The following is a 23,442-nucleotide window of genomic DNA, read 5'->3' as shown; positions in this document are numbered from 1 at the left end:
AAAATGTAATTACTGGGATGCAAACCCATATAATTAGTCCCATTTAACCACAATCCCAACATTAAGATTCAACTTGGGAAATTGCCCCATTAATTTAAATGTGTCAATTGTGTCTCTTCCAGAACTTTGCAGTCTTGTAAGAGCATCTGTGGGAATACCTTGTGTGCTGTCAGGCATGGAGCTTTGTCCTGGAGCTAAGCAGTGCTGGCAGCCATTGCAGACTCTGTTGTGGTGCAAAGTGAGTCTGAGAGAGGCTTCTGAAAGGAAATGGGACCTGAGCCACACTTGTTCTTCCTCAGCCTCACAGATATTTAACTCCTGGCTGTGGCAGTGACACAGTGCTTTGGTTAAGAGCTGGTGCTGTGAACACCACAGTCTTTCCCAAGCTGGACATCACAGTGCCATGGTGGTTGGACCTCAGAGCAGAAGCCACCCTGCTATGGGTGGGGATGGTGGGGCTCTGCTGAGGAGTCTCCAGGTTTAAATACTTCAAGTGCAGGCAGGGCAAACATTGACAGAGACATCATTGGCACAAGTGGTCTTGCCTTGGGGCAGACCTTTTCCAGCATTGTGAGTCTGGAACATTAGAAGTCTGACTGGATGATTTAATACATAGAATTGCAAGATGGGACCTATGGGGTGTGTTTTAATGTGGGAGGAGAGAGGGACAGTTCCTAGCAGAGAGAAGGTTTCATTCCTTTGGTTTTTTTTGAGTTGTGGATAATAAAACAAGCAAAGCACACTGGCACTGGAACATGAAAGCTCTCACCTCTCACCAGACTTGCAGACAGCACCCCCAGACTTGCTGCTCACATCGGCCGCCTTGCTTCCTGTCATCATGTCAGCACACAGCAGGGCAGCAGGTCACCTGCAGACAGACACAAGGAAGAAGCATTGCTCTCTGCTCAGCATCCTCCTCTTTTCCTTCTCCACACACACAGACAGCTCCAAGAGAGGAGCTGAAGCAAGACATGACAGCTTCATGAGGACAGCCCAGGCTTCCTCCCCGGGAAGAGGGGTGACAGCAACACCTCTCAGAAACCCAGTGAGGAGCTGACAGTTTTTGAGGGCAAAAATTGTCTTTGACTCAGCATCAATTGCTGTACCTTGAATTAAATATGGAGAGCATTTCAAGAAGGCTTTCATTGCGGTCAAAATCTCATTAGATTTAGACGTTTTTTCCCCTTGCAGAGGACTTAATCAAAAACAATAACCTGTGTTAAAGCCCCAAGTCTGAAGTGGCTGCTGGGCATACAACACTGTCACAACATTCAAAGCTTGGGATGAGAAAACATTTTAGCCTGAAGAGACACTTCACTGTGCCACTGGTCTTCTCTCTGGTGGGCCATGTTAGCCTGCTACTGATCTCATTTCAGAGGACAACTCCTTGTGGGGATAAGATAAATCATTCACAAAAATGAGTCATTCTGTTTGCCTCACGATTTCTAGCACTCTTGGAATGACTGTCCCTCTCTTTGAGTGCCACGGCTACCCAGCCAATACAACAGACTCCACCTCCATTTTATTGTGCTGCAATGCTCTTTTTTGTTAAATAGAAAATAGAATAATTATTCTGTTACTCTGCAGCACCATCTCTGCTCACTTATCAGGGTGGTCTGCCTGCTGTAAAGCATTGCAATGACAACAGGCTCACCATCTTGTAGGCAATACTTGGAAAAGTCTCTCAGATATCTCCACCAGCTGGGCTGCCAGAGGCTGCCCTGCCATGCCTGGCATTTGACAAGACCGAGTGCCTCTTGTCATTAAAAAAACATATAGCCCACCACACCAGAAACAGTAAGGAACAAAAGCTGTTCAAGCTTTTGGGCAGTGAAAGGAAAAGGGGGGTGGGGGGGGAAATCAGTTTTGTTTGTTCACAGTTTTCTCTCCCTCCTTTTATTCCATACTGGCAATGTTCCTGAGGCGAGGAGTGAACTCTGGGTCAACTCAGTGTGTACACACTTGGGGCAGCTCATTGCTAACCATTCAGCAGACTCTCTTTTCCCAGACAATAAACCCCCTTGGCTTCTCTCCCTCATTAGTAACTGGAACAAGCACCCACTTCACTTCTAGACACAGAGCAGCTTTGCAACACTGTCAAGAAAATTTACCAGCCCAAGAACCAAAATCTATCCATCCATCCCTTAACTGTTATGGATTGAAAATAACGAAAAAATAACCATACTTGTGGCCAAAGAATGACTCACCCAGGCAGCCAAAACAGATTCCTGCAAAGCTGCAACAGAGTCTGCTCTGCACTTGGTTTACAACATCCCTAGAGCAGGGACAGTCTCTTCACTCAGCACTCATTCAGTGCCTTGCAGCTACTCATCTCTGCCTTTAGCAGTGAGAAATACAACATTTCTTGTGTCCACATACACAGTCCCCATGGCTCTGCTGAAATACTGAATGCTCACTGGGGATGCATTCCTCCGTCTTCATGAGATCACTCAGTTTCCCCATCAGGAAACTCCATCTCTCAGCCTTTTCCAACAGCCCGCGAGCAAACCCTGCCTTGAAAACAAACATCTGGGTACCAGCAGATGTGTGCTGATGCTTGGCACAGTCAGCTCCCTGGCAGGCCAAGAGGAGATGATACACAGTAGAGGTAGACTTGTTTCTTCATCTGTGGTGGATGGGACAGACTCCATCAGCCCCGATTTGCAGAAGAGAGGCAAAAAGCAGCTGCTGAGTGCTGCAGGAGTCTCACGGGAAAGGAGGACCACGGCGAGCAGCAAATGAGCACGACTTGGAACCAAGAGAGTTGTCTGTCCCTTCTTGGCACAAGTATGGCTGGAGTAACCAAAGTAACACTCATGCTAGGCAGATTTAAGAGTGGTCCAGGAGTTTCCAAAGCTGTGACAACAGCCAGGTACCTACTGACACCCCCACTGACAACACACACTGCTGAGGGAGTGAAGTCATCCCTAGGAGATAGATGGGCAGCTGTGCCTTCCCTCTGAGCAGCAGGGCACACATGTTGCCCTCAGCATCACCTAGAGGATCCCTGCAGCACGTTAGCTGGTTCTGCTCAAAAGAGTAAATATTTATCCAAACACGTCAGAAGACACATGAGGGAAAAAAGAGTCACCTCTGGAATAAAACAGTAGAAAATAATAAGGTACCTCTCAATAAGCCTAACAATCAAATAGTTTCCAGGGGCCAAGTACAAGCCCAGAAGAGCTTCAGAGGTGATATGATAATTTTTTCCAATAATAAGATCACTAGAAATAACTTGCATGCCTGACCCATAGGCATCAGCAACACCTGACCAGAGGAATTGTGATGGCAATAATGGAAAATTGCCTCCACCAGACAGCAAATATCTACTTTTGTTTTCCAAGTTTTGGCTCCACAAGGCACCCAGAGCTAACATAAGTTCATTGTTAAGGGCAAAGGGAACTCTTGTCCCTCCTACTGCCCACATCTCTCCTACAATCAACTTCATATTGCCCTATGTGCTGGCTCAGGCCCTTTGGAGCATCTCTGTGACCTGCTACAGCTCCCCGAGAGTTTCTGACAAGGCAGCACATGGAAGGGGCCCAATACAAACCCAATCTCTTACAATGGAGGCAATGAGGTTCTGTGCACAGGAGGGGAAGATGGAGGGCAGTGGGGAGAGAGCACAAAAGAGCGTGTGTAAGGCTGGGGTAGGGAGACCTGCCAGAGGCTGAGAAGTGTTATCCGAAATGCTTTCTTTCCTGCCTCATGAGCAATGTGACCAGGGCCCTACAAACTGCCTAAAGGAAAGAAGCAGGGCTGAGCTCCATTAGCTGGAGACCCGAGAAGGACATACACCACTCATCAAGCTGGTACTTCTTGACAGGTTGCTGCTTTCTCTAAAAACCACACAAGAACTTTCTACCAGCAATGGGAGGCACAGCCCCACAGAACCTGAACCTGAGGCCGCTGCACCTGGCACGTAGATCCTGGAGCAGGACATCAAGGCCATGAAAGGGGAGAGAAGATACTGAGACCCATTAGGAGAACCTTGTCACAGCAATTTATTCCCTGCCATTGTTTGGGGGAACAAAGCAGTCGTCTGATAGTGTTTCAAAATTAAACTGGGAAAGGAAGGACAGGGGAGGAGGCGGGAGGAAAGAGGGAGAGGAGGAAGCTCTCAAACCTGTTGGCTGGACCCTGGGAAGGATGTGAAGTCTCCCAGCAGAAGCCTCTTGGCGTATCTCCCACATGCACCCGGCCTCACAATTCCCAGGGCCATGTGATAGGGGCTTCCTGCTACCAAGTGAGGGAGACCTAGCCCGACCTCTCTCTTCCAAACACAGTTCCTGCCTGCTTTGTGTTCGCAGAGAGGCGTTTGTTTACTGATCTATCATTGGCATGCAGGAAACAGCCTTGACATGAGCTGTAAAAATCTGTCTCCAGCAATAGCTGTTTGGCTTTCTTCTAATTTAAGTTTTCCTCCCGCCCCCCTTCCCCAGTGCCCTCTTCCCCACTTCCGATCCAAACGCTCTTGGAGTACACACATCTGGTTCAGGGCACAGGATACTATGAGATGTTTTCAGAGCAACCAGTGAATAAAAAAGAGGCACACTCCCACACTCAAAGGGCAGAGAAGGCTTCCAGGGGAAGACCTCCAGGGAGAGGAAAACAGCAGCTTTGCCCACTGCACTTGGTGCAGCCACCAGACAATGATGAAAGCCAGGGGAGCGCAAAGGCCCTGCAGTCCCTATTACTGGAAATGCACACAGGTCACACATGGAGGGGGTTGTCTCTGAGAAGGTCAGGCAGCAATGGCAGCAAACCTCCCAGGCCTCCCTTCTTTGCAATTTTGTCTGTGGGGAACAAACCAAGCACACCTCGAATGTGGTTTGGGGATTGAGATATTGCACGCTGGAGGCAATAGCTCAAGGTTTCCTTTGCTCTGTTTACTCTGAACCTCGCAAAAATTTCATCCATGTCCACAAGTGGATGCTAGCCACACTGCTGGTGCATAAGAACAGCAAGGCTTCACAGCAACAAGAGCAACCTGCAGCTGGTCCAACTCTTCTCAAGAAGAAAAAAGGCCATGCTATATTTCTCCTTGGTGCTCAAAACCCAAGTAACTCTGAGCGGCCAAAGCCTACAAGTCACGTATGCCTGCTCAGGTGCTTTACACAACAAAGGGTGCAGCATAAAGACAGCAACAAGGAGGCAACAATATATAACATACATACACATATAAAGAACAGGAAGGATGCCAAGAAGACAAAACACTAACAGGAAAAACATGAGTAAGGGGAAACCAACAGTTAAAGCCTTCAAGGCTCCCTCCCCCAGCCCTTGCTCTGTTTGGAGGCTGTTTTCCTTTGGGGGAAGAAGCAGGCATGAGGATGCGTGCCTGTGCTCACACACACAGCCCCAGCACCGGGCAGTGTCCACGTTCCCAGCACCAACACGCTGCCTTCCTGAGGCCACTGGCAGAGTGTAACCTCAGGGAGCGAGCCCCTGCTCAGCACGGAGGACACGAGCCAAGCAGGGATGCAGCCAGAGCTGAGAAGGGCACCGGGAGCCAGGAGAGGCTCCCTTGGTGAAACAACATGCTTACATCTTGTCCCTACTCGAGGTGCCCAACACCAACCCAGCAGCAATGCATGGGTTTTCTCAAACTTGAGCTCTACAACATGTGCCATGAGCCTTCCCAGCTGACAGCCCAAACAGCTTCTCCTCAGACAACTTACACAAAGTCCACTTCCTTCCTCTCCTGGTCGGTCCTGCAGATGGGCCACCTCCACAGCAGCACAGCTTCTCAGAAAGGATCAGTCAGCTCACTCACGAGGAAAAACCTTTTTACAAGAGGGTGACTAAGACCAGAGGGATGGTGGAGGCTCTGCCCTTGGAGATACCCAGTACCCAACTGGACAACATGCCAAACAGGTTGCTCTACATGACCACACTCTGAGCATGGGGCTGTATTTGCCACCTCCAGAGGTGCCTTCCCACCTCAGCTACTCTACCACCCTGTGCTGGGTACAGTCAGTTTAGGGCAAGGTAACCTCTTTGCAGACACTGATTGTCCTGACTACATGAATCTCGTGAAGACTGAAGACACCAACAGCAGGATTGCTCATCACACTCGTAATGGGATCCTAATTGTACATAATTCTAGATAATCAGGGCCAACCCATTTGTTAAAGAGAAAAAAGCAGGATAAACTTATGCAAAATGTATTGACAAAGGACCAACAACTGGGAAGTAACATGCTCTTACAGCATCTTTTAGAGCCAGATCCCACACAGCCTCCTACTCCCCTCACCCCACTCTGTCCCAAATTTCCCTTTGATCTATCCTATCTTATACCACAGGGCTTACAAGGGGGGGTTAGGAGGATCCCATGTGTCAAAACAAACTGTATTTTCAAAAACCCTGAGTGGAATCGACGTACCACAACTTCTGCCTTTGTGCAACACCCCACGTCAGGGGAACAAGGCTGCAATGTGAGGAATGCAGGAACTGGCCATGTCCAGCAAATCTGGGCTGGGTGTTAGGACATGTCTTTAATTTTATGATACAATTTTGTCTCCTGACCTTCTCCTTCTCTAAGCACACAGAACAAACTCTGCCTGCTTATGTGTCTTTAACCTGACTGAAAGGATTACCATGGTTCAAGGGCCTGCCCTGCTCCTCCCCTGGCTGCCAGCAAGGTGGCCCCATCCCTGTCCTTGGTAAAAGACATGCCTGGTCACATCTGATGGTTGTCATTGGCTAAGGGTCTGCTGACTTTTTTCCTCCCTTCTTGCTTTTGCTTTGTATGAGCTCCAATGCTTGTAAAGCCCTTCCAAGCTAGGATGGGCTCACAAGCTGCCTGGTTCAACTCCCTAAATCTGCAAAGAAATAAAAGGAGGGGAAGCACAAAATTTTCTGCTCAGATAGCAACATTAGTCACCTGTCTGGGAAAACCTAATGAGCACTTAAACACATGGAAGGAATCATAGAATGATTTGGGCTGGAAGGGGCCTTGAAGATCATTGAATTCCAATCCCCTTTGCCAAGGCTGGCAATAAGACTCTTCTTGTAAAGAAGTTAACCCTCAGCATGAGAAGAGGGAGCCAACAGGACCTGCTGGGGGCAATATCAGGGGGTCACCCCAGGTCCCAACTTCAACCTGAGACTATCCTTATTCTGTAGTAAAGCAGATGGACCCTCGAAAAACTACTCTCACCTCCTGTCCATTACTTCCCTCCTCCAACCATTTGCTGAAGGTTGTAGGTCAAGCTCCACAGGGATACCACCAGCATCACCTACCTGACACCGAGAGCTGTAAGGACAGCACACCTGGTAGCAAGGTAGCTCTAAACACCTCTGCTGACCATGTGCCAGCTGAAACTTTCTTCCCACAGAGCCCTGGAAAAGTTGGGGTAGAGATGACTCAGGAATGGGAAAGGACAAATTCCTGATCCAAACAGCACTTCTGTTTCAAAGCAGAAGATAAGTTTTTACAAAAGAAAAGCCTGATTTTCTTTTCAAACACAGGGGAAGCAGCAACTATTTTCTCCCCAGGCTCCACACTAAAACAGCTGAACCATTTTGGCTGAAGGCTTTCAAAAGTAATTGAGCCAGAGGCAATGCTCAGCATGGAAATGTGCAGACTGAAACAAAAATAAAACCTTGACCTGAAGACAGTAATCAAAAACAGGGTCTCACAATATGAATTGTCTTCTGTTAAAGGTGGGGCTCGTTGCACCCACTATTATTAAGCTTGTCCCACATTTCCCATTGTTTTAATTTTTCTTTGTTTCTCCGTCTAAACACATAACAAACAGAAAAAAAAAAAAAAACAACTCAAAGGGTATTCGACATTTCTTCAGTTTCCTTCAGGCAGACACACCCTCAGCTGAAAAACACAGCATTTTCAGGGTTAGTGGTGGGATGTTTCATGACCTTGTCAAAAAACCTAGAAACACTCTTTTTCTAACTCCCTGCCCCCCAGTCACAGATTTAGTCCTGCATGCATAGAAAGTAAATACTGCTTTTTATCCTGGTGGCAAGTATGATTTGTATGACTGCTTAGAGACATGATGAGTCTTAACTCTGCAGGTAGCTTAACAAACAGTAAGAAAAAATTCACATGGAAAGGAAGAGAATGATTCAGTATTTTCCAATCTGGCTGCTAAAATGATTGCAATGCTTCATGGAATTATGTGTTTCAGTCTATGCTTTCTACAAGTAATGAAAAAAAGATTGAAAAAAAAACCCTGTAATTCCAGATGAGGAAACCAAGACCCTGGGAAGTGAGGGCAAGAGTAGAGGACACCCCTTCTGGGGCAGCTCCTGGCATTACTAGATCATCTTCCTGTGTTTAAGGTCTTGTGTGAGTGTTTGTGTGCACACAGTGGGGTTGCTCATCCCCTTTGATGGGGTGGTAATATTTGCTTTTGCTTTGCAGCCTAATAAATGAAAATTCAGTTACTTGAAGTCAAGGCTGAAGAAGACACTGGTGGTGTGTCCTTGCCTGCAGACTACATCAGTGGAGATGGTGATCCATATCTGGTTTGTTTGGCTTTGAAACTACCCACAGAGAAGATGACTGTGGTCAATAATGAATAAAACAAAATAAATATGGACCAGATTCACACAAGCACACATCTGCCAGCAGAATTGTCTATCAGCCCACAGAGAGACAGGATTCCGCCAGATGCAGTGGAACTGGCTCCAGGTCCCAACAAAGCAAAAAAGAATTTGGCAAATACTCATTTCTACCAGTGCAGCTAGCTGATGTAGGTGCTTTTCCCTCCTTTAATTGGAGTGCTGTGTTACAAACATACCAGTCCTACTACACCAGTAAATCACTTCCAGTGTAAAAGAACTGGAAAAAGTTCAGGGTTATTATGCTTATAAGAAACACAAACATTTGACAGCATAGGAAACAACCTGTCACTAAAAAATAGTGTTCAGCTCATGAACCACACTAGAATTAATTTTTGATGTGGTGAGATAATCTCTGCTGTTCTAACATAAATGGGACCCAAAGAGGTCCCTTTGAGGAGCAACTCTGCAAAGAGTTTCCTGGCAGGAAGACAAATTGTCTCACATTCAGAAAGGAAATGAGAGCATTAAAATGAAGAACCTCAACTTCTCCCAAAATAAGTTATCATCAGGGAGACAAATGGAGCCTCAGCAAATCTCTCCTTCGGTGGCCTTCACCCTGCAGGATGCTGACTCTCGTCCCTCCTGATGAGGATTTAGCACACAGCTTCCTGAATTGTCCATCATCACAACCTTAGGGCACCATCTGCATGCTCCATGAGCCCTTCCTGTACCCACCCCAAGTCCATGACCTTCCACTACAGTCTGTCTCCATCAAGCATCACCTTCTGAGCTCAAGCAAAGAGTCACCCACAGATTGCTTTTCGGTTCCCTCCGTCTCCTTCAACCTCCTCCTTGCTCCTACCCTCACTCTCCCAGGTATCTAGGCCATCACAAATGCAGAACCTGTTTATGGCAGACCTTATTCTTTATGGAAACCTTCCAACCACAGCCCAGCACATCATCCCCTCGCTCAGCCTTCCTGAGCGGAGAGCAGGGCGAGGCAGCACGTGAGCTGCCCAAGATTTGGCCATCATGAGGAGGAAGCTCACACAGCTCCAAGGAGGAAGAAACCTCTGCAAGGAGGGCTTGCATTTATTTATTTTTCCAGGAGGAAAGCTGCTCTCGGTGGGTGTGTGCGTGTGCGTGTGTTTGTCTCGGGACAATGGGAAAATGGACAGTGGAGCGGAGCTGCCAGGAAACAGTCAGCCATCTGCCCGTGCAGAGAGCAGTTTTTCCTTTCTTTCGTATGGAGAGGAATGTAGCTGGGAGCCGCCATCCGCCCGTGCTGGGAGGAAATCTGAGCGACTTTGCTTTGCCAGGGAGAGGAGGAAGCGTGGGGGAGGGAGCCGGCCCGGTCCCTGTGGTTAAGCGGTCATTGCACTCACGGCCAATAAAAACGGGGAAAAAGCCCTACCAAAACCCCCAAATCCTAGGGAAAAATCGCTCTTCCTCCTCCACCCTTTCACAGGCGGTTTGGTACTTCCTCCCTCGCAGGGCGATGCCGGGCACAGGAGGGGGTTCGGAGGGCGATGGAAACCAGCACAGGGGGTTGCCAGCACTGGCAGCCCGGACAAGGAAGCGACACAGAGAGAAAATCAGCTCACATCACTGTGTTGCCTGTCCGCCCACACCCTCTCCAAAACCAGGAATTTGGCAACCAGAGCACAAAACAACGCGAGGAACGACCCTTTGCTCTTCCAAGGCTCCCCAGCCCCAGCAGAACCCCAGCAAAGGGCAGAGCAGAAGGAGGAGAGCTGCAGGTAACCATCCATACACTCTGCCCCAGGGCTCCACTACAGCTTCTGATCATAAAACTTTGTAAGGGAGGGGAGAAAAGATCTGATCTCCTGGTACTGTCAGGCAAAAATGCTGGTAAAATATCATGATGGCTTGGTGGCACATTCTTCTGCCACTTTTTGTGGTAGAAAAGCCCCAGGGAAAGAAATAAAATAAAGAAGGGTAAAATTTTCAAAAGTGACTACATGACTTTGAAGTTTAAGACCCATTTTCACAATCGAGGATCAGATTTTTTTTTTTAAACAAACATTCCTACTAGGCTTGCACTTACACTTGCAATTCCATTTCCTTATTTAACTCTCAAATAAGTCCCAGCTTTGACTGAATTAGCTCCACATTGTACTCATGTGGCGCTTAGGGACATGGTGTGGTGGCTGACTTGGCAGCTTTAGGTTAATGGTTGGACTCCATGATCTTGGAGGTCTCTGCCAATCTAAATGATTCCGTGACTGTAGAAGCAGCTAACATTTTCAAATAATTGTAAGCACACATTCCTTTTTCTCTAACTGCAACAGGAAACAGGTCTAGGTATGGCTGGAAAAATCAAGAGCACATTTCTCTGCACCTTCGTGCACCTACGCAAACTCTGCTGCTCACCAAGCTCCAGATCCAGCTCCACAGGGCTGGCAGAGCTTGCTAATGTGGGAGATGTCTCAGATAACAGATCACAGCCCTGAAAAGGGAACTTCCAGAAGAAATAATTACATATGTCTAAAGAGCTTCCTCACATCTGGCAGCTTGGAGGACAGACTGACACAGCGATGCTGTAAACCTAAGCACGTCCAGGTCAGATCTGAACTGACACCTGTGTGCCCCATCCCTTTCAGAGACATGACACAGATTTCCACATTCTGTTGTGACTTTTTAATCTTTTTTTTTTTTTCTCATAAAAACAAAACCACTGGTGTGGCACAGTGTATGACCTGAAGCAATTCCTTGGCGGTTTTTCTCTTGGTGTGATGAGAGACAAGATGAGAGGGAACATAGAGACTTGATATAAGGAAAAGTCTTTTTTTCACTATGGGGATAAAGAGCTTTTTTCACCATGAGGAAAACAGAGCTCTGGAACAGCCCTGCTGTCTCCATTACTGGAGGTTTTCAAGACCCAACCAAAGCCCCGAGCAATTTGAGCTCAGACCTGAACCTATTTGAGAAGGAGGCTGGAATCCAGGCCCCCTGTAATCCCTCCAAATCTGAATTATCCTATGATAACAGAGAATGAATTACTGTAAAAGTGAGTAATCGCTCTTATTTTCTCTGTGGAAAATAACAACAAAAAGTATCTATCAAAACATTATTACTAGACATTTTCCTCTCCAAGTGGTACTCTTTTGCCTTCCTCCAACTGATCAGCAAGGAAGCAGTAAAAAAATAGCTGCCAAAAGAAGATATATAATTATGCTATCCCTAACACATTTCCACTGTCTTTTGTCCCTAGTCATTCTACAGTTCCTAACAAACTTCAACAGCCCCATGGAAGCTATTAGCCATGAATCCTCCAATAATGCTGCCTTGGCAAATACTGATGAGTGCTGTAAATTTTCACTATTAGAAAAGGAAAATATTTTCTTCCCAAGGTCATTCCACTTTCAGAAAGATCAGGGTGCAATTTTTGAAAAGCTTAAAGTTATTTCATAACTAAACCAAAAACCAACCAACCAACTAACCAAAGAAAAGTGAAAAATACTGAAAGTACTTATTTGGGAGATTTGGTTTTTGTCCTTTGCTGAAGTGTTACTCTGGGCTTCTTGTAGCAGAAAATCTAGAAACTGGGGAGTATCAAACAAGCACATATTGTTCACTACTCTCTTCCAAGGGATGTGCTAAAGCCAATACATACATAAAGGACTTGAATTTCCATTATTTACTTTCTTTGACATACATCACACTGCTGGATAATGGAGCAAAAGCAGAGCCCCCATGTACAATTGTCTCCATCAGCCCTTATCTCACAACTGAAGCAGAGCTATTTGTACATAAGCTTCCAACCCAGAGAATGTGCATCCAAGTTTTGTAATCCAGGGTATCCACTAGGGCATACTCCACCCAAGATGTTTGGATGTTGTGCTGGACTGGGCTCTGATACTGTTTATTGTGCACAGGAAAAACTCATTACTACAAAGCACTGACTGCATGTCACAAGGGTACATTTTACAGGACACAGAACAAAATATAAAAGTAGGAATCTTCTGGAGTTAAACCCTTTGCAGAAGCCCTATCCCCTGAACTATTCAATAAACATCATCTCCTTTCACCTTAAATGCTCATAAAGATGCCATTTCCAGTCCACTGCAAGGGGAAATCCCAGCTGCACTGAAGGTGACTGCAGTGATTATGGTGTGGTGTCCATTTCAACCCTCCACATTCACCTCATTTCTGCTCAGCCCCAACACAGAGGTACCTACAGAAACACAAGCACAGCCCACCGTGCTCAAGTCCATAAAACCTCTTTGGACAGGTTCTCTTATAGGTTTTCATGTGATGTTAAAAGAATAGAAAGGTTTCCTGCAGGGCAAGAGAAGAGGTCTCCCACAGTAGAGGGCCAGCACTAGAGTGACCCACCTGGTATAACACTGATAATTTGCAAGTTCCTCTGTGAAATTCCCATCCCCAGTGCCCCAAATGCATCAGCATTACACACTCAGCTTTGAAGATCTGGCTCAGGAAAGAGGTCTGTCTGTAAATGTTGTTTTTCTCTCTGTAGAAGACGGCGATTGCAGTGAATGCACATTTTCCACAGACTATGAACAGGCCAGTTAGATTACAGAAGGCTTTGGGTTGGAAGGAACCTTAAGGACCATCTGGTTCTAAACGCCTGGCCATGGATAAGGACAACTTTCACTAGATCAGGCTGCTTAAAGCCCCATCCAGCCTGGCCCTGAACATTTCCAGGGACAGGGCATCCACAACATCCAGGGGCAGGGCATCCTCTTGCAGTGCCTCACCAGTCTCACAATAATGAATTTCCCCCTAACATTTAATCTAAACCTCGCCTCTTCTGGATTATATTTTTTTAGATATTCCTCACCAGAACCACATTCTTTATACAAAGGTAGAAGCTCCCCAATGTTGCCTCAGTTATCTGCAGTTGAACACAATGGATATTTGATAACAACTGTATTTTCTTTACTGATAAGAGAATGCCTACAGTCATAACTGGAAAACTAAACCTAAACTTGATCTTTTAGGGGGAAATTCCCCAAACATTTTCATCTATTAGAAGAGGAAGAAGAAGAGCTTGAGTAATGCTATACTTGATTTACTTCTTGATTGGTAAGAAAAATGTTTGGCATTCAAGTAGGCATTCTTCTTCCCATCTCTTCAGCATGTAATAACTCAAATGTTCAGACTGCATAGCACCTACTTAATAAAAATCTTCCCTAAATGGTTTCACTGCATTCATATTAAAATAAGTAATCATTTCAGCCCTGAAAATAGGTTAGCAAGAAGTTATCTTTGCTTATGCACCTTCCCAAGCAAAAAGAATATTAGAGATGCACAGTGTTTGCAAATACAATTATCATATAAAACTAAGAATACTCCCAAGAAGTGATTTGTGCTTTAAAAGTACTCTCTCCTCCTGAAGTAGCATCTCACAAACTCTGAACCACAGTGTAAAAGTGCCTGTTTCTCTTACCTGATCAGAAATGCTCCAGAAAATAAATTATCTGGTCAAGATGCACTTACATACTTTAAATGCTGCTGCATGGTTTCAGCAACTCAATTTGCATGAAGCACAAAGAGATTTAAGTGTTGCTGGATGAGTAAATTACTTATGGTTTCTGAATAACTTAAATAATTTTTGCCAAGTTTGATCTAAATTCAGTATGCCCCCAAAAAACCCCAAACCCTACAGAAAGAAACTTGCAAGAAAACATCTGAGGTAATCTGAAGGAAGCTTACAAGAGTCAGGTTCTTTACTGTGAAGTGACATTACTTACCAAAATTTAGCTAAATTGAGGGGGTGTGTGTTAAATCCTCCCTTTACAAGGAGCTGAAATACTATTTAGGCTTTCACTCCTTCCTATTTATTTTATTGAAGGGAAAAAAGGAGAGAAGAAAATAGATGGGGCTACCCTGCCACCTTTCTCCAAGTAGTTATAATTTTCTTTTATTCAATAATGAAACTGAAAAAGCAATACCACTAAATTTCTTCTAAAGTATCAAACAGCTCCTAACCTCACTTTGAGGTCATTGCTCAGCTGAAGTTAATGGAGCAATGACAGTGACATCACCTTGTTCTTCTGGGTGACCACATCCACACACCTCTTACTGCATTTCATCACTGCATCACCAAGTCATGCTGACTCTGTGAAACTGCTGCTTAAGAAAAGGTGCATTATACATTTTTCTGCTTAATTCTGCATTCAAGGATTTCACAGCAAGTCATACCAAAATCTCCTACATTAAAAATACCCCATTGTTTACATGTTAAAAAAAAAAAAGGTACATGTGCAACAGAGACAGTGAAACAGCTGATGTGCTGAAGTGTGTCAGGAAAAAAGAATGGGTTGGTGATTACCTGTTTCCAGGGAAAAAGAGATAGAGAGAGAAAGAGACAGAGGGAAAGAGACAGAGAAAAAGAGAAAACAAACTCAATGGTCAGGCTTGATTTTTCAAAGAGCAGATGTTGATCAGGAGCCTGAAGTAAAAATAAAACACCTCTCATGGCTCTCTACAGCCTCCTGAGGAAGGGAAATGCAGAGGGAGGTGCTCAGCCCTTCTCCCTGCTACCCAGTGACAGTAGACATGGGAATGGTTCAAAGCTGCAGCAGGGGAGGTTCAGACTGGACATTTGGAGGCATTTCTTTACCAAGAGGTGGCCAAACATTGGAACAGATTTCCTAGAGGTGGACGGTGTTCCATGTCTGTGAGTGTGTAAAAGGCATTTGGTCAATGCCCTTAGTAATATACTTTAACTTTTGCCCTGAAGTGGTCAGGCACCTTGGCAAGATGATCCCTGTGGGTCCCTTCCAAACTCAGTCTAGTCTACTATTATTTTGTTATTCATAGTTGATTCTATTTATAATAAAATAATAGTAATAATAATACAATTAATAATAGTGATAAAATTCTAATGAAAGGCTGCCTTGATTATGAATGGCAAGAGGGACTGGGTTAGACATCTGGGAACATGGGTTTGAATGACAGAAAAAGATAGAATTTGTATTCCTGCAGTGGTTGCTGGTCAGCTGAATTCCTTCACTGTTCTAAAATGCCAAGTTTCTGTTTCTGACAGTGTTTCCAGATTGCTATGGATGAGAAAAATGATTTTACTCCATGCAAACAAACATTAAGCAAGTGGAACTGAAGCAATATATTACATGTCAGAATAGGCTATTAAAAAACCCCAAGCAACCAGAAAACCACTTCATCAAATTCTGACAACATTTTATGAAATTTGTGCCTTTTAGAGGTGATCCTACTTTTCCTTGAAACATACCCAAAATTGTCTTTGACTAGTGGAGGAATCTATGTATTTAACAGGGGGAAAACCTTGGTTTCCCACTGAATTTGAGTAAGCTAAATCATTCTATAAAGAAAGTTTCCTCCTGTGCAAATAAGAGGATACTGATGGGGCAAGGTTTAGCACAGACTAAGCAGCAATAGCTGTCAGTATCCTTCACCACCACAAGTACAGGATTGTTATGTGAGAGGTGACACCATGGCAAAACCTCAACGTGGAGTCGCTCACAGTAATCTCAGGGGACAGAGACAGAAATCTGATGCAAAAACAGCTACCATGTGTTGATTTCCCAGTAGGAAACCTCTCAGGCTTCTCTCAGAGTTTGACAAAGCTGAGAAACAAAAGCCAGATAGATCAGGGCTTCTGACATCATCTGGAAAAAGCTCAATAGCTAACACATTTCTTTACAGTAACAAATTGTCTTGTAGAATTTGACTAGGGATTGCTGTACATGCAGCCTAGCATGTCAAGGCAGGGAAAACCAGATTCTCAGTTACTTAATCCCAAGATCTCTGCATTCAAGGAAAAAATTCTCATGGACCAGTATATTGTGGAGGATGCTCCAGGGTCTAGTTTTGGTCAGATGTTGATTTTTGAAGGGCTATATGTGCTGGTGCAGAGACTTCCTTCTCAGTTTTAGTAAGAGTCATTTATTTCCCTTTGCTAGTAAGCCACTCTTGAGCTCTGGATAACCCAAGACTCAACTCTTACCCAGAAGCCCTGTGAAGCCTTTGGGATCACAGCATCCTTTGCAACTGAAACACATTGTGTTTTTGTATGGAGAAACATATCTTCTGCAGGGGCTTGATGTTTTTAAAGAGAAATCTCCAATAGTCTGAAAAGTCTCTGGGAGCTCTTTCCTTTTTAATTTAAAAAGGTGGCACTTGGCTGACACTGGCAAGCAAACACATATTTATGAAGTGCCCCCTCAGTGTCCCATGAAATTTGCCATTTCCCTCCATGACAGTGAGCACTATCTATCATGAGAACATAATCCCCTGGGACAGCAGCCCCGAGCCCCTGTGCTGCTCTGCTCTGCAAACAGATGTGTGCACGTTCCCCAGCTCGCAAAGTCACGGCCGCCTTTTGGCAGAGAACTACAGCAGCTGCACATCTGCAGAGGAGAAGAGCTTTCAGCAAAAACTAGAGGGGGATCTCATCCTCCCCCTGCCTGCAGAGCCAGCTCAACATTTGTTCCTCTCCAGATGACACCCCGATGGGTTGATTTAATCATTCACACATGCATGCCTGTCCACAGTGCTTCCAAAATACCAGGCCTGTGACAGCATCTCACCTGAACCGCTCACAGTGACAGGGCTTATCAGCAAGCACTTGGCAAGATGCCTTGCAGGGTAAGAAGAGAAAAATCCACGTTCAAGGGTACTGCTAATATAAAATGATCCTACAGAATACAATGGGTGAGAAACCACTTGTGATGAGGAGAACTCCTAAGCACATGCTTGATTTTAAGTCTATGCTCAAAGCATATCACTGTCTTCAATCAGACTGTGTGAAGTCCAGTTCCAAACTTCCCAGAGCAGGAATGTTGTACTGCACTGGGAGCCAGAGCACTCAGATGGGTGGATTGAAGCATGCACATGACCTACATGTCTGCCTAAACGATATGCCAGACTGGGGGCACAGTACAGAGTATTTAAATGTAGCAGGATCATAGAAACACTTCACCACTTTTATTCTCAAAGGTAAATCTAATTAAAACACAGAGCATCTAGCCATTTAAAGTCATTCTGCTTACAAAGAAATAGCAAGTCTTGCTCCCTGAAACAGTCTCTCCAGTGGGTTGCCAGAGTCCCCAGTAAGTTTCTGGAAACACAACTTATGTGCTTGAACTTGGCCAGGAGCCATCTGCTCTCTGGGATCTCTAGGATCAGGAGTCTCAAGGTCTGGCAGGGTCTCATCCAGAACTCTTTCAGCCACTTCCAAGTGAGGTGGCACCTTTCCCCACTCAAGGTGCCCCTTAACCATCAGCAACTCTTGACATTTTAAGTGTCTGGGCCAGATTTACAAATGAGCTCAGAGCAAAGCTTTTCTGAGTGCTTCTCCAAGACCAGCTTTTCTGCCAAGCACAGATATCCTACCAAGGCAAAGTCTTTCCAAACAAGATCAGAACACCACATGCCAAACTGTTCAGCCAATCTGATTACTTACCATGATGCCTGATGAGATGGGCATTGGAAATTACAGCTGCCAACACCTCCTGGCAGAACCTATCTTTACACTAGGCTCCATTCAGATCAACAGCTCTCTGCTGTACATATTCTACAGGGAATGAGAGCAGTGGAACAAACCTGCACCAGCTTTTGCAATGCTGTTTTACAGAGGAGGCAAGACTGGCCAGAGTTAAAGGATGGCACACTTGAAAGCAAAGCAGTGCTCCTACAATGGCTCACACGGCAGCACCTGCCTTATTAGTGGCACAGCATTAGTGGCACTGCTACATCAGTAGCAGCAAGTCCCAGAGTCCACTTCAGGCGTGACAGAGGGGGCTGAACCACAGCTGGCTTACCTGTCTAGCTTCCTTCCTTTTGCCTTTTACTTTGATCTTCCACCACACATCCCAAAGTGGTCCAGGCCCCTTACTCACGCTTCTAGAGGAGATCTTGTCAGCACTGCACATGGAGCCAGCTGCATGGAGAGCCCAGGGGATGGCCAGAGCCATCTGTTACAGGCTTTTCTCTCTGTGAGTTGGTGTTTTTATTTTAACTCTCTCTGCTTCTGGGCCCCTCTTCATCTCTTGCTCCTCCCATCTCCCCCTCTCTGCTCATGAGGACAGAGTTTCCACCCTGGCCCTGGGCCAGCACATGTATGGGCAAAGGCAGAGCTCAGGAAAAGCCATCTTCTGCTCCCTTTCATCACGCAAACACTGCCAGTTCCCAGCACGGGGCTGAGCCAGAGCTCTGCCTGCAGTGCAAACATCTCCCCTCCCAGCCCTCCTGCTCCCAGTGAGCAACCCAAGCCTTTACCCCAGCCAAGGAATTGTTTGTTAAAAGGCAGACACAGATACATCTCACGTTAAGCAAAGGTCATGTGTAACAGCACATGCAGGTAACAGTCAAGCCAAATTCTTGTTTGTGCCAGCCATTAAAAACAAGGAAATCAGAAGATCCCAAGCAAAGCTGACTGGCAGTGTCCCAGCACTGGGATGACAATCTTGCCCTAAGAAGGCCTCAGAGGTGTGCTAGCTCCTAACAAGTTTAGTCAGTAAAAACTGACCTTAAATCACCACTAACTCTTGCATCTGCTTTGCTAAATCCTTGAAAGTAACAGTATGCCAGCTGCAGCTTGTTTCACTAACCTGGGGAGGGGAAAAAGCACTGAAGCAAAGAATGAAGATTATACCAGCACTCACAGCATTCATTCCAGCAGGACATGACTCTTTCAAGCCTCTGCCCTTTCAACTATGCTTGACTTCCTTCAGCTTTACCATGGGACAGTACTATTTTCAAAAAAGATAGAAATCATGTCCTCAATAGACATTATCTACATTAAAGAAAGGAGTCACAGTGTTTCAAACTTCTTGCGAGGAAGATTTCCCATGAGCCCCCTTTTGGAGTTTTTGTTGCACACACACATCACCCCACATTTTCCCAGCAAATGCTTGGGCAATGTATTTGCCTCAGAGCAGTATGAATTCCGGGGTTTCAGCACAGGAGCACCCCAGCCATCGTGCCAGGATTATCCCAAGAACACAGTCCCTGGGAGCAGCTCCAAGGATGACAGGCTGGAACCACATCACAGGGTTCAGATGTGCTCAGAGCTGTCTCAGCACAGCAGGGACTGGACCATCATGATGGCAGAGCCTCAAAGGTGTCTTGCTGCCACGAGATCCCACTGAGCTCCTGGCTCACTGAAGATAAACTGGTGAAGACTCACGAGAGTGGCAGGCAAGAATCCACTGCTTTCACCAGGAAAGGCCTGGGGATTGATGACTTTCACCTCATCAGTCCCATGTCCACAGAGCACCTTGACCCAGTTGGGTGGTTAACCATGTAAAGACTGGGAGAGACCTTGAACAGGGCCAGCCTACAGGACCTTAAGTACTTATTTATGTAAGACAGTGCTGATGCCTTTTAGTGCTTTATATCAACCTTGAACTGATCCTCAACCTGCTCTGTGCTAAGCTTCCACCAAAGGACACAGGCCTTGGTTGAAATCCCAGGATGCAGAGACTCAGGGACTCTAGACTGTCTTAGGCACCCACTTCAAGGTCACCCAAGGGCCCTGCAGAAGCCACATTTCAATGTAGCACAGCCATTTCAACAACATTTCAAAAGCACAGCCTTCATGAAGCTGGGAGCTCAGTCATATGGTCATCTTAGCTAAAACCTGGGCTGAAGCCACCCCCACACACCATGCATATCCTCACATTTCGGCCTTTGCTTCAATTTCCAGGAGCTGATAAAGCATCTCCAAAGTGAAGACCAGAAAAAAAAAATCCCATAAGCAAGATCAAGGTACTATTGGCCTTTCCACTGCACTTCAGAGCTCCAGTCAAGAAAACAGTGTCTCTTTTCCTGCTTTGTGCTGTAAAACAGTGCCCACAGATACCTCAGATACAACGTTATTTGAGCTGTATCTAAACAAAGCCAAGATCTCTCATTTACTGTCAGGACTTGAATGAAACGAGAAGTTGCTTTCCAGCTCCATCCCACTCCCTCCTTCCCTCGGGAGAGTCTTCTCAGCCTGTAAGGAACTGCTATGCAAGTGCATTAAAAGTCCTATTTCAGCATTTCTTTCATAGTAGGGGCCTCTTCCAGCCAGCTCTTGGGATCCTGCCAACAGACATATCAGCCACTAGTACTTAAATCCTTCCGCTGAAAAATGCCTCCCTAAAGAGCTTGCACCCCAGTTCTGAATCATCACCAAGTAACCAGCTTCAACAAGAGTTTAAGACAGGTTCTTCTCTACTCCCATGGGCTTAAGGGTGAACTACACAGCCTTTTCTCCCCTTGGTGTGGCCTCCACTTAGGAAGGAGCAGCTTCCACACGGTTCCAGTCAGGAAATAAATGTCAGGTGTTAGAAAAGGAAGGGAGAACCAGCTGCTTTGAATGATGCATTCAGGGGATCCAAAAGAACACAGCACTTATCAGACACTTCTGAAATGTCCAGCATCTCTCCATCTTTAAGAGACTGGCTCTGTTGTGTGATGATTTCATCAGCAAATTTCTTAAACTGGGGGAAGGCTCGACCTTGCGTCTGTGCTCCCAGAGTGCCCAGCAAAATAAGAGATTTTAAGTTCTGTCTGTATGAATTAGTTGTCATGGCTGATATTAAGCATAACTCGTTGGAAAAGCTACTCCTGGATTAAGATCATCTCTGAAAAACACAGTTTATGGGGTCTTCATTTATTATGTCCTTGTCAAAATGAATATTTCTAACATGTAAATACACCAGGCATGGGAGAAAGACAAGCCTATTGTAAGTGTCTGACAAAGGATCTAAATGCTCTTCTTGTTTCTGGAGAACAGAAAGCACACACAGAGGTTTTCTTTGCAGACAAAATGTTCTAAAAGCTTTCCCAAGGCAGCAAGCTGGGGGCAGTACTGAAAGCTGCACTTTGGGACACTCCACACGCACTTGTGCTCTACAAGGAATACTGCACTTTGGATCTGAGCTGAGGAACAGGGAGTATCTTCTGCATGGACTGCTAGGACATGGACGTGCCAAAAGCCAACCCAGGCTTCAGTGCAAAACCTTCTCACCCACGCAGGCAGAGAGTGGTCCCAGCAGAGCCATAAATCTTTACTCTGCTTTTTGCATCCCCGGCCACTCCAGCGCCCTTTGTTTTCAGTGCTTTCTCTTCTGTTTCTCAAAAAGGCGCCTTACTACCCTGGGAAATCCTGTGGCTTTCCATACTTAGCATTTTCAGTGGCTTCCAAGCCTGACCCAACATAGTAGTTATCCATTTGCACAGGCAGAAGCACTGCCTGGATTATTTTAAAAACCCAAACAACAACCAAACAAAACCCCTCAAAGGCAACATGCACCAAACCCCACAAACACTACCCCAATGACAACAATTCAGAACACAAGGGTGGAGGAAATGCAGTCCTTTCCTCTGCCAGGATGCAATAACAACTCCCTTTTTGGTGGTTCAAAAAACAGGGCCAATACACATTACTGGACCTCACTCCTGCACACCAAGAACCAGCGCTCAGTAAGGTGTCAGCCAACACAGAAAGCAGCTTTTTAATCCACCACCAACACCAGCAGCTCCCCTCACAGTAGCAAATAAAAGCCCTATGGAAATCCCTTTGGTCATCTCTTTATCTTCCCAGATGAGTTCCAGGCTGGAGATGCTCTTCTCCAAAAGTAAGAAACTTAAACAACTACTTAAATGGCAAGAGCAAAGGTGACTGGGAATAACTCAGGGTCAGGAGAAACTTGCTGACCTGCCTTGGAAATAAGCTGTGCTCTTGCAAAGAGCAGAATTAAGGACCCATGTTTAGCACTTAGTCCCTGCACCTGTGAGGAGGCTCCAGTGCAGATCCAGGCAGTAGAAAGCCTCAATTCCCCCATGACCATCACTTTTCCAGCACCAAGCATCAAGACACATGCTTACTGGACATTCAGAAAGCCAAAACCTCTGAAAGTGTCCCAAATACACCTGGCATGGTTTTACCTCCTAGTTTGCATTTGACACCTTGGGACCACAGCAGCAGCCAGCTCTAACTTCTTCCTTGTTCCCTTCCCAAACAACATTCCCTTCTGCCAACTCCCCGTCTAACCCATTAGCGCCCATCATTCCTAGGTACAAGAGCGCGAAGGCAAGAAAGTGTTTTTCTCCCCAGGACAGGTGAATACTCCCACCGATCCCCATCGGGAGTCACAAATGCCACCCTGATAAGCCACAGGCTGCACACAACGGCAGGCGCGCTCCTTCCAGCCGAAGGCGAAGTAAGAGGAAAGCAGGCTATCCAGAGCCGAGAGAGAGAAGAGCGAATATAACACGGGGATTCAGGGTTTTGCCGAAACGAGAACTCTGGCTGTTTGCTCCAGCAGGGCCCGGGCTTCCCCCAAAGAATGTGCTTAGCGTTTCCTCCTCTGTTTTGTGCTGGAGACCGAGGCAGAGCTGAGTTCACTCGGGGGCCCCGTGCTTGGTGGCGGGGCTGCCGCTGCTCCTCCGCCCCACCACTCCCGACCCGCTCGGTCGCTTTTTCAGCAGCTGCCCAGGTCCCCTCGGCCCCTCTGCCCCGGGCCGAGCCCCGCTCCGGCAGCGGGCCCGGCCCCCGCGCCGGGCGGGAGCAGCAGCTTCCCCGTCCCGTCGGGAGCGCGGCGGTGCCCGGGAGCGCGGGGGGATTGGGCTCGCGGCCCCGCTTTCCCCCTCTGCGGCCGGCATGGAGAAAAGCCAGCTGGGGCGCGCAAGGGAAGAGGGGGTGAGGGATTTTTTTTGGAGCGGCACCTCTGCCCGCTCTGCCGAGCTAGTGTCCCCTCGGCGCCTCCCTACCTTCCTCGGCGGCGGCAGCGGAGCGGGGGGACCGTGTCCCAGCATGACGGCGGCGGCGCCCGGCGCCGGGCTGGCGGCTGCGGACCCGCGGCTGGGGGCTCCCGCCCGCCCCCCGCCGCCACCGGCCCCGGCCCCGGCCCCGGCCCCGGCCGCCCTCCGGCGGGAGCGCCGCCCCGTCCC

At 46.6% G+C, this 23,442-nt stretch overlaps 1 protein-coding gene across 3 annotated transcripts in view; it reads right to left on the bottom strand.

The window, feature by feature from the left end:
- DENND2A (DENN domain containing 2A) overlaps positions 1–23,422 on the bottom strand; it is a 57,131-nt gene extending 33,709 nt beyond the window's left edge. For all 3 annotated transcript variants that reach the window (XM_002197600.6, XM_012569231.5, XM_072923540.1), the window contains exons 1-2: positions 23,263–23,422; positions 770–868 (exon numbers count right to left, since the gene is read on the bottom strand). In XM_002197600.6, coding sequence (XP_002197636.5) covers positions 770–840 — 71 coding nt within the window. In that variant the 5' untranslated portion in view covers positions 841–868; positions 23,263–23,422. The remainder of the gene's footprint in view (positions 1–769; positions 869–23,262) is intronic.
- Between the last annotated feature and the right edge of the window lie 20 nt (positions 23,423–23,442).

Source organism: Taeniopygia guttata, chromosome 1A, assembly GCF_048771995.1.
Source record: "Taeniopygia guttata chromosome 1A, bTaeGut7.mat, whole genome shotgun sequence".
Lineage (NCBI taxonomy): Eukaryota > Metazoa > Chordata > Aves > Passeriformes > Estrildidae > Taeniopygia > Taeniopygia guttata.
The sequence above is the reverse complement of the archived record's forward strand: the minus strand, read 5'-3'. Positions and strand labels throughout refer to the sequence as shown.